The 12204-nt window shown below is 43.3% G+C and overlaps 1 protein-coding gene across 5 annotated transcripts in view; it reads left to right on the top strand.

The window, feature by feature from the left end:
- Positions 1–12204, top strand: part of col16a1 (collagen, type XVI, alpha 1) — a 164258-nt gene that overhangs the window by 33493 nt on the left and 118561 nt on the right. For all 5 annotated transcript variants that reach the window (XM_045694917.2, XM_082961292.1, XM_082961290.1 and 2 more), the window contains exons 9-12: positions 1735–1767; positions 9744–9779; positions 10525–10581; positions 11919–11945. In XM_045694917.2, coding sequence (XP_045550873.1) covers positions 1735–1767; positions 9744–9779; positions 10525–10581; positions 11919–11945 — 153 coding nt within the window. The remainder of the gene's footprint in view (positions 1–1734; positions 1768–9743; positions 9780–10524; positions 10582–11918; positions 11946–12204) is intronic.

The following is a 12204-nucleotide window of genomic DNA, read 5'->3' as shown; positions in this document are numbered from 1 at the left end:
TGTGTCCGTGTGTCCATACGTGGTGAGCGTGTGAGCTCATAGTTGTTGTGGCACACTGACTGTTAAACTGCTGTCTGAGTTTGTAATGAGATGCAGGTCTGTGTCTGGCAGTGATAGCACTAACCAATGAAATAACAGCTGATGATCAATGATGGACAATATAAGGAAGTCTCTCTCTCTCCCTCTTTCTCTCTCTTGGCATCAGGGTTTATTAGTGATCTACTTCACCTCTCCTCATCCCTCTCTTCTTCTCCTTTCATTCTTTTTCTCTTTAAAATGCACTCTGGATAAAAACATCTGGCTGTGTCCATAAAATGTAGATAGTGTGTATAATCTGGAAGTAGAAGTGTTGTTTTCCATTAGTCTAGTAGTAGCCTAGTGGTTAGAGCGTTGGGCCAGTAACCGAAAGCTGACAAGGTAAAAATCTGTCGTTCTGCCCCTGAGCAATCCACTGTTCCCCGGGCGCCAAATATGTGTTTGTCGATTAAGGCAGCCCCCCGCACCTCTCTGATTCAGAGGGGTTGGGTTAAATGTGGAAAACACATTTCAGTTGAATGCATTCAGTTGTACAACTGACTAGGTATCCCTCTTTCCCCATTAGTTTACTCCAATTAGGGGAGGGGTGTTAGGGTTAAAGGAAAATAATAAAGGACATGTATATAAAAAAATATATATATGGGGGATTGGAAATGATGTAGACAATTACACTGATGGAAGCCACAATCTATCTGCAATATTAAAACTGATCTACACCAGTATGTCAATTTAGATATCTTTCTTAATCCACTCTCTGTTTTGCTGCTGATGCAGGGATATGTATTGGTAGCAGCTAGCTTCAGAGGTGTGTATTGACCTGCAAAATATGCCATAGAATTCTAATTAGATTCTGTTTAAATGTTGGCTTCTTAAGAGCATCACGTCACTACAAAATTATCATGCGTCTTCAAAAAGGTAACTTTTTAAAATCAAAAGAAAAGAAAAGCTGTTACTTTTCATACTGGAAGCAGGTTCATGGTTGGTCCAACAATGTTGAACCTGTCTTCTAATGGTTCAATGTTGAACCTGTCTTCAAATGGTTCAATGTTGAACCTGTCTTCTAATGGTTCAATGTTGTACCTGTCTTCTAATGGTTCAATGTTGTACCTGTCTTCTAATGGTTCAATGTTGTACCTGTCTTCTAATGGTTCAATGTTGTACCTGTCTTCTAATGGTTCAATGTTGAACCTGTCTTCAAATGGTTCAATGTTGAACCTGTCTTCTAATGGTTCAATGTTGTACCTGTCTTCTAATGGTTCAATGTTGTACCTGTCTTCTAATGGTTCAATGTTGTACCTGTCTTCTAATGGTTCAATGTTGTACCTGTCTTCTAATGGTTCAATGTTGTACCTGTCTTCTAATGGTTCAATGTTGTACCTGTCTTCTAATGGTTCAATGTTGTACCTGTCTTCTAATGGTTCAATGTTGTACCTGTCTTCTAATGGTTCAATGTTGTACCTGTCTTCTAATGGTTCAATGTTGTACCTGTCTTCTAATGGTTCAATGTTGTACCTGTCTTCTAATGGTTCAATGTTGTACCTGTCTTCTAATGGTTCAATGTTGTACCTGTCTTCTAATGGTTCAATGTTGTACCTGTCTTCTAATGGTTCAAGTCATGAAAGCTCCATAGCATTCTAAAATTGCAGAGTTCAAGTTTTCATGTCCCTCTGCCTCTCTCTTTTCCTCTCTCTCTCTCAGGAAATCCTTGGATCCCAGGGTCTGGCAGAAAAAGTATGTTTCAATTTTTCCCTTTCACACACACAGGCACACATACACACACACACACACACACACACACACACACACACACACACACACACACACACACACACACACACACACACACACACACACACACACACACACACACACACACGCGCACACACATACAGACACACAAAGACAGAAAGACAAGCACACATACACACAACCACAACCTTGATCCTATATTAGTGAAGAAGCTGAGGAGAGACTTACGTGTGTCAGTTGGCGTCCAATCAGAAAGACCATATGTAGGCGGTATGGGCCAATCAGAGCAAGGTATTTGTTTATGCCAGCGGCTGGTGACCCAAATACCAGGCCAGTTACTGTACTCCAAGAAAGGGCAGAGAAGGAGGGTAACAGTGTGAGATGGTGTGACCCACACATACACACACACAGCTCTGCTACTGACAGTGGAGGGATTTGAACATTATACACCTTGGCTATATGGGGAGTTGCTCTATTGCTGCCTATTCATTTTGTCATTCTCCAACAGTAGCAGAATTCTGTTTACATATGCAGTAGCATATACAACTCCAGACAGTCCATTACTGCGTTCCTTAGTGTCCTTACTAATGTTTTACTCATTTCCCATGGCTCAGTGTAATGCAGGATATTACCTGTGTTGAAACATAGCTCTAGTCGCTGTAGAGGAACTACGACTGAATATAATGAGACAGAATGATCTCTCTCTATTGGAAGACTTTCACAGCTATGAACCAAGGCAGTTAGTAGTCTGTGTAGGGGGGGTTAGGTATATACAGTTGAAGTCAGAAGTTTACGTACACTTAGGTTGGAGTCATTAAAACTAATTTTTCAACCACTCCACAAATTTCTTGTTAACAAACTATAGCTTTGGCAAGTCGGTTAGGACATCTACTTCGTGCACGACACAAGTAATTGTTCCAACAATTGTTTACGGACAGATTATTTCACTTATGATTCACTGTATCACAATTCCTGTGGGTCAGAAGTTTACATACACTAAGTTGACTGTGCCTTTAAACAGCTTATATCATGGCTTTAGAAGCTTCTGATCGGCTAAATGACATAATTGGAGTAAATTGGAGGTGTACCTGTGGATGTATTTCAAGGCCTACCTTCAAACTCAGTGCCTTTTTGCTTGGCATCATGGGAAAATCAAAAGACCTCAGAAAACAAATTGTAGACCTCCACAAGGCTGTTTCATCCTTGGGAGTAATTTCCAAACGCCTGAAGGTACCACGTTCTTCTGTACAAACAATAGTATGCAAGTATAAACACCAAGGGATCACGCAGCCGTCATACCGCTCAGGCAGGAGACGTGTTCTCTCTCCTAGAGATTAACGTATTTTGGTGCGAAAAGTGCAAATCAATCCCAGAACAACAGCAAAGGACCTTGTGAAGATGCTGGAGGAAACAGGTACAAAAGTATCTATATCCACAGTAAAACGAGTCCTATATTGACATTACCTGAAAGGCCGCTCAGCAAGGAAGAAGCCACTGCTCCAAAACCGCCATAAAAAAGCCAGACTACGGTTTGCAACTGTACATGGGGACAAAGATTGTACTTTTTGGCGAAATGTCCTCTGGTCTGATGAAACAAAAATAGAACTGTTTGACCAAAATGACCATTGTTAAGTTTGGAGGTAAAAGGGGGAGGCGTGCAAGCCGAAGAACACCATCCTGTCACGACTTCCGCCGAAGTTGGTCCCTCTCCTTGTTCAGGCGCCGTTCGGTGGTCACTGACCTTCTAGCCATCGCCGATCCACTTTTCATTTTCCATTGGTTTTGTCTTGTCTTCCATCACACCTGGTTCCAATTCCATCAATTACATGTGTATTTAACCCTCTGTTCCCCCCCATGTCCTTGTCCGTAATTGTTTGTTGTAGTGCTTGTGCACGGTATGCTGGTATTTACCGGGTTTTGTTTGACCCATTTATTGTATTATTCTGTTGACGGTGGTTTATGGTTATTAAACACAACCGTTGTAAATCAGTTTCCGGTCTCCTTCGCCTTACTTCTCTGCCGCCAGTAGCATCGCATTACACATCCCAACCGTGAAGCACGGGGGTGGCAGCATCATGTTGTGGGGGTGCTTTGCTGCAGGAGGGACTGGTGCACTTCACAAAATAGATGTCATCATGAGGCAGGAAAGTTATGTAGATATATTGAAGCAACATCTCAAGACATCAGTCAGGAAGTTAAAGCTTGGTCACAGATGGGTCTTCCAAATGGACAATAACCCCAAGCATACTTCCAAAGTTGTGGCAAAATGGATTAAGGACAACAAAGTCAAGGTATTGGAATGGCCATCACAAAGCCCTGACCTCAATCCTATAGAACATTTGTGGGCAGAAATGAAAAACCGTGTGCGAGCAAGGAGGCCTACAAACCTGACTCCGTTACACCAGCTCTGTCAGGAGGAATGGGCCAAAATTCACCCAATTTATTGTGTTAAGCTTCTGGAAGACTTCCCGAAACGTTTGACCCAAGTTAAACAATTTAAAGGCAATGCTACCAAATACTAATTGAGTGTATGTAAACTTCTGACCCACTGGGAATGTGATGAAAGAAATAAAAGCTGAAATAAATCACTCTCTACTATTATTCTGACATTTCACATTCTTAAAATAAAGTGGTGATCCTAACTGACCTAAGACAGGGAATTGTTACTAGGATTAAATGTCAGGAATTGTGAAAATCTGAGTTTAAATGTATTTGGCTAAGGTGTATGTAAACTGCCCACTTCAACTGTATATGTGTGTGTGTGTATTTATTTGACGATGCCTGGGTGGTTGTGTGTTTGTGCATGTCATGTCATGTTAATATGCTGAACAAAAATATAAATGCAACATGCAACAATTTCAATGATTTTACTGAGTTACAGTTCATATAAGGATATCAGTCAATTTAAATACATTCATTAGGCCCTAATCTATGGATTTCACATGACTGGGAATACAGATATGCATCTGTTGGTCACAGATACCTTAAAATTTAAAGGTAGGGGCGTGGTTCAGAAAACCAGTCAGTATCTGGTGTGACCACCAATTGCCTCATGCAGCATGACACATCTCCTTCGCATAGAGTTGATCAGGCAGTTGATTGTGGCCTGTGGAATGTTGTCCCACTCCTCCTCAATGGCTTAGCGAAGTTGATGGATATTGGCTCAAACTGGAACACGCCGTTAGTACACGTCGGTCCAGAGCATCCCAAACATGCTCAATGGGTGACGTCTGGTGAATACTCATAATAATTAGTTTAGCGCATACCCAGTGTTTCCCCTAGTTCTTTTTTACAGAAGTGGTGGCAGAGGTAGCAGGGGGGTTAGCAGAAAAGGTCTTCCTGGTAGGGACTCCCAAAACATGAATGGGGAACAACCAAACGTGTCCCAACAGATTGATGTCTCTAGTGAGCAATACATCTCCATATAGTAAAGTAACGAGAGAGAGAGAGAGAGAGAGAGAGAGAGAGAGAGAGAGAGAGAGAGAGAGAGAGAGAGAGGTTAGGAAACAGTGACTGGGTAGCAGGTACCAACCATTGATGGAGTTGCAGTTGTGGATCCCAGGAATTGTAGCTGCTGCAGCTAATGGGGATCCTGATAAAGTACCAAACACACAGAACAAAAACCTTCTCTCTCCTTACCTTATCTCCCAGTCACACAACATCAATATATGTTAACTGCCTGGTGTCACACAACATCTGCCTGGTGTCACAACATCAATATATTTTAACTGCCTGGTGTCACACAACATCAATATATGTTAACTGCCTGGTGTCACACAACATCAATATATTTTAACTGCCTGGTGTCACACAACATCAATATATTTTAACTGCCTGGTGTCACAACATCAATATATGTTAACTGCCTGGTGTCACAACATCAATATATGTTAACTGCCTGGTGTCACAACATCAATATATTTTAACTGCCTGGTGTCACAACATCAATATATTTTAACTGCCTGGTGTCACAACATCAATATATGTTAACTGCCTGCTGTCACACAACATCAATATATTTTAACTGCCTGGTGTCACAACATCAATATATGTTAACTGCCTGGTGTCACAACATCAATATATGTTAACTGCCTGGTGTCACAACATCAATATATGTTAACTGCCTGCTGTCACACAACATCAATATATTTTAACTGCCTGGTGTCACAACATCAATATATGTTAACTGCCTGGTGTCACAACATCAATATATTTTAACTGCCTGGTGTCACAACATCAATATATGTTAACCGCCTGGTGTCACAACATCAATATATGTTAACTGCCTGGTGTCACAACATCAATATACTTTAACTGCTTGGTGTCACAACATCAATATATTTTAACTGCCTGGTGTCACAACATCAATATATGTTAACTGCCTGGTGTGAGGCGAGCGGGCTGGGCTGGGCTGACACACTGGGTGGTAGATGTTGTATTAATTGCCATGCTTCCATTAGAAATAACTTTGCGTCAGCAATTTGTAACACACACCAAACTGTAGTGTGTCTGTGTGTGTCTTCTCCGTGAAGAGCTACAGCTGGCCTGCACTCTCTGGTGCCTTGGTGATTTTACTGTATCTATTGATTGCTGTCTCTCGAGAGGGACATATGTGTGTGTGCGTGTGTGTGTGCGTGTGTTGGAGACCCCCTCCCCAAACCCATGTCTGCAGAGAATGTTTAGCTGGTGTAACAGCGCCACTCTCTGGTCACTAGAGAAACTGCACCCTAATCATTGCACCGCAGAAATCATCAACTCGATTCAGATTACCACCAGCCCTGCTACTGTAGTTGGGCCACTGGTCCCAAATGGTAGTCTGTGCGCTGATTGGTCCAAACTGTCTATTGTCTTCCTGACAGGATTCGAACAGACACACACATGTCTCTTCTCTCATAATCAACACTACTCTATCCAATAGAGCAGGGATGGGCAATTCCAGTCCTCCAGGGCCTGATTGGTGCCCCAGCCCCAGCTAACACTCCTTACTCCAATAATTACCCAATCATGATCTTCAGTTTGGAATTCAATATGATTAATCAGCTGTGTTTGCTAGGGATGGAGAAACAGTGTGACACCAATCAGTTCCTCGAGGACTGGAGTTGCCCACCCCTGAACTAGAGGATCCATATACTGTACTACACTGAACAAAAATATAAATGCAACATGTAAGGTGTTTCATGAGCTAAAATAAGGAGTATTTATGTCTGCAATAAAGCCTTTTTGCATGGAAAAACTAATTCTGATTGGCTGGGCCTGGCTCCTCAGTGGGTGGGCCTGGATACTAAGTGGGTGGGCCTCATTGTAATGGCTAGAATGGAATTCATCGAACGGAATCAAGCGGTTTCCATATGTTTGATGTACACTGCTCAAAAAAATAAAGGGAACACTTAAACAACACAATGTAACTCCAAGTCAATCACACTTCTGTGAAATCAAACTGTCCACTTAGGAAGCAACACTGATTGACAATAAATGTCACATGCTGTTGTGCAAATGGAATAGACAACAGGTGGAAATTATAGGCAATTAGCAAGACACCCCCAATAAAGGAGTGGTTCTGCAGGTGGGGACCACAGACCACTTCTCAGTTCCTATGCTTCCTGGCTGATGTTTTGGTCACTTTTGAATGCTGGCGGTGCTTTCACTCTAGTGGTAGCATGAGATGGAGTCTACAACCCACACAAGTGGCTCAGGTAGTGCAGCTCATCCAGGATGGCACATCAATGCGAGCTGTGGCAAGAAGGTTTGCTGTGTCTGTCAGCGTAGTGTCCAGAACATGGAGGCGCTACCAGGAGACAGGCCAGTACATCAGGAGACGTGGAGGAGGCCGTAGGAGGGCAACAACCCAGCAGCAGGACCGCTACCTCCGCCTTTGTGTAAGGAGGAGCAGGAGAAGCACTGCCAGAGCCCTGCAAAATGACCTCCAGCAGGCCACAAATGTGCATGTGTCTGCTCAAACGGTCAGAAACAGACTCCATGAGGGTGGTATGAGGGCCCGACGTCCACAGGTGGGGGTTGTGCTTACAGCCCAACACCGTGCAGGACGTTTGGCATTTGCCAGAGAACACCAAGATTGGCAAATTCGCCACTGGCGCCCTGTGCTCTTCACAGATGAAAGCAGGTTCACACTGAGCACGTGACAGACGTGACAGAGTCTGGAGACGCCGTGGACAACGTTCTGCTGCCTGCAACATCCTCCAGCATGACCGGTTTGGCGGTGGGTCAGTCATGGTGTGGGGTGGCATTTCTTTGGGGGGCCACACAGCCCTCCATGTGCACGCCAGAGGTAGCCTGACTGCCATTAGGTACCGAGATGAGATCCTCAGACCCCTTGTGAGACCATATGCTGGTGCGGTTGGCCCTGGTTTCCTCCTAATGCAAGACAATGCTAGACCTCATGTGGCTGGAGTGTGTCAGCAGTTCCTGCAAGAGGAAGGCATTGATGCTATGGACTGGCCCGCCCGTTCCCCAGACCTGAATCCAATTGAGCACATCTGGGACATCATGTCTCGCTCCATCCACCAACGCCACGTTGCACCACAGACTGTCCAGGAGTTGGCGGATGCTTTAGTCCAGGTCTAGGAGGAGAACCCTCAGGAGACCATCCGCCACCTCATCAGGAGCATGCCCAGGCGTTGTAGGGAGGTCATACAGGCACGTGGAGGCCACACACACTACTGAGCCTCATTTTGACTTGTTTTAAGGACATTACATCAAAGTTGGATCAGCCTGTAGTGTGGTTTTCCACTTTAATTTTGAGTGTGACTCCAAATCCAGACCTCCATTGGTTGATAAATTGGATTTCCATTGATTATTTTTGTGTGATTTTGTTGTCAGCACATTCAACTATGTAAAGAAAAAAGTAATTAATAAGATTATTTCTTTCATTCAGATCTAGGATGTGTTGTTTAAGTGTTCCCTTTATTTTTTGGAGCAGTATATTTGATACCGTTTCATTTATTCCATTTCAGCCAATATAATGAGCTGTCCTCCTATAGCTCATCCCACCAGCCTCCTCTGTGTGTAACTCAGTATTAGGAAGGTGTTCTTAATGTTTGGTGTACTCAGTGTATGTTTTGTAACTACTATACCTGAGTTTGGGAGCTGGCTCTCCCTTTGATGTGTGACTTTTGCCTTGGATTTGGCCTCTGCTGCTTTTAGCCTATTCCTCCTCTGTGCTCATCACGGCATGCTATCAAAAGCAACTTCATCTAACGAGACACAACCTGACACAGACGTTTTTAAAGTCACTCGGCGTTATCGACACAGTACATTGCAAAATCAATTTGTACTCTTTTAATTCAGACACTTTCCTGATCTATATAAAGGCCTTGATCTGCTGCATTACAGGGTATCTCACCATGAACGAATGTGATGTTAACATTACAGGGTATCTCACCATGAACTAATGTTATGTTAACATTACAGGGTATCTCACCATGAACGAATGTGATGTTAACATTACAGGGTATCTCACCATGAACGAATGTGATGTTAACATTACAGGGTATCTCACCATGAACAAATGTGATGTCAACATTTCTATCTCTCTCTTGCTCTCTCTCTCTCTCTCATTTTCTCTCTCTGTCTCCCTTTTTCTCTCCCTCTTTCCGTCTCTCTTTTTCTCCCTCCCTTCCTCTCTTTCTCTCTCCCTTTTTCTCTCTCCCACTTTGTCTCTCTTTTTCTCCCTCCCTCCCTCTCTTTCTGTCTTTCTTTTTCTCTCTCCCTCCCTCCCTCCCTCCTCCCTCCCTCTCTTTTTCTCCCTCCCTCCCTCCCTCCCTCCCTCCCTCCCTCCCTCCCTCCCTCCCTCCTCCCTCCCTCCCTCCCTCCCTCCCTCTTTTTCTCTCTCCCTCTTTTTCTCTCTCCCTCCCTCTCTCTGTCTCTCTTTTTCTCCCTCTATTTTTCTCCCTCTCTCGGTCTTTCTCTGTCTCTCTCTCTCCCTTCTTCTCTCTCTTTAGTGTGCTGGTTGTGTTCTTCTCAACGATGACCTAAATGTAAGTTCTGGTTGGATGAAAGCTCTCATGTTGCACTGATATTCACATTAAACAAAGACCAAACAGATGAGACATATCCCCATCAAACTCCCTTTCAGAAACAAGACTGAACAGATGAGACATATCTCCATCAAACTCCCTTTCAGAAACAAGACTGAACAGATGAGACATATCCCCATCAAACTCCCTTTCACAAACAAGACTGAACAGATGAGACATATCCCCATCAAACTCCCTTTCAGAAACAAGACTGAACAGATGAGACATATCCCCATCAAACTCCCTTTCAGAAACAAGACTGAACAGATGAGACATATCCCCATCAAACTCCCTTTCAGAAGTGCAATCAACTGTCATTCACATGGAAAATAATACTGCAACAATAGAATGTTGAACTTGAAACAATAAAAAAATACCTGTGGATTGAATATATCAAAAACAATAAAACAATGAAATCCGTTTTATTGGATAAATATGTAGGTAATGATGTTCATGTATAAACAAGTGAAAATAGCATGTCGTTTCCTTCTGGCTAAGTATGAGACACTGTAAAGTGGAGTAAAACCCAGGTGAATGACTACACCTCTAGTTACATATCCTCTTCAGCCATATCTGTATGCTTTAGCTAACTCTTCTAATGTCTGTAGTCATGGTATCCTATTCTGTCTCAGATGATGCAGTAAGACAGACAGATGTTTAGTGTGATAATGTGTTCATGTTTGGTTTGATTGTTTGTTTGTTTCAGCTGGCCTCAGTTGGACACACTGGACAGCACAGAATGAAGGGAGAGAAGGGAGATCGGGTGAGAAAATAACACACACACACACACACTGCAAATACACACACACATACATATGAAAATACTGAACGGGCACACACACACCAACTAGCTCTCACAGTCTCACGTCAGAATTAGACGTTCATCCATGTTTCTCAAACGTCAAATTTGAAGTTGTTCCAAACGTCAAATTTCAAAGTGTTGAAGGTTAACTCAGAATATGTAAAGTAAAGGTTAAGTTCAGGCAATAACCCCCTGAAATCTTAAGGTTAAGCATTACCTCGGAATAGTTAAGGTAAGGGTTAAGGTTTGGGAAAGGATTAAAATAAACATCTCAAAAACAACTTTCTATCACTGGATTTGAACTTGCAACCTTTGGAATCAGAGGCAGATGCTTACACCCATCCACAACAGCCTAGCAAAACTGAAACCTACTTGAAGGTAACAGCGCTCACTGCTGCCCCTAGTGGCCGGTTTCCACATCATCTCCCGGTGTCCTCAGACATCGATGGACATCTAATACTGACTTGTATCAATGTTGACCAGGCTACACACACACACACACACACACACACACACACACACACACACGTGGAGCAGCAGTGAAGATGTGGCCGTAGGAGTGTGTATACCCAAGCTAATCGTGGTGGAATGTGTGACATCATCACCTGTGTTGTCCAGACACGCTTAGACACATGCAAGCGCGCACACACACACAAACGGACATGTACACACTTACACACACGCTCACTGATCAGCCCACTTCCGAAATACACACATACATACATTGAATCATAGCAGCATCATCATCAAACACCGAGAGTTTCATAAATATTTAAATCACTGTCAAGTCTCATTAGTATAATTTTTATTTTATTTTAGCATCACTTTCCAAATATTCATTTTATCTGCATTGATTTAGTTCCATACATACTGAGTTAAGCAAACTTAACACCAAACTTTGTCTATCTGTCTCACTCTCTCTTTTCTGTCTCGCTATCGCTCTCTCCCTCTCCCCTCTCTCTTCCTCCCTCTCTCCTCTCTCTCTCTCACACTCTGTCTCTTTCTCTCTCTGTCCCCCCCCCTCTCTCTCTCTCTCCACCCCCCTCTCGCTTTCTCTCTCTCCCCCTCTCTCTCCTGCTCTCTCTCTGTCCCCCCTCTCTCTCTCTCTCTCTCTCTCTCTCTCTCTCTCTCACCCCCCTCTCTCTTTCTCTCTCTCCCCCCTCTCTCTCCTGCTCTCTCTCTCTGTCCCCCCTCTCTCTCTCTCTCTCTCTCTCTCTGTCTCTCTCCCTTTCTCTGTCTTTCTCTCTCTCTCTCTCTCTCTCCCTCTCTCTCTATATATATATCTCTATCTCTCCTAGGGTTCAGACTGCAGTGAATCTGGTACAGTAAGTGTCTTGTCCAAGTGAAGGACTGCATTAGCCCTCTGAACTAAAGACTGTATTAGCCCTCTGAACTAAAGACTGTATTAGCCCTCTGAACTAGACTGTGTTAGCCCTCTGAACTAAAGACTGTATTAGCCCTCTGAACTAAAGACTGTATTAGCCCTCTGAACTAAAGACTGTATTAGCCCTCTGAACTAAAGACTGTATTAGCCCTCTGAACTAAAGACTGTATTAGCCCTCTGAACTAAAGACTGTATTAGCC

The sequence above is a fragment of the Salmo salar genome, chromosome 14 (assembly GCF_965601325.2).
Source record: "Salmo salar chromosome 14, fSalSal1, whole genome shotgun sequence".
NCBI lineage: Eukaryota > Metazoa > Chordata > Actinopteri > Salmoniformes > Salmonidae > Salmo > Salmo salar.
Note: the sequence above shows the minus strand (reverse complement) of the source record. Positions and strands in the feature narration are given on the sequence as shown.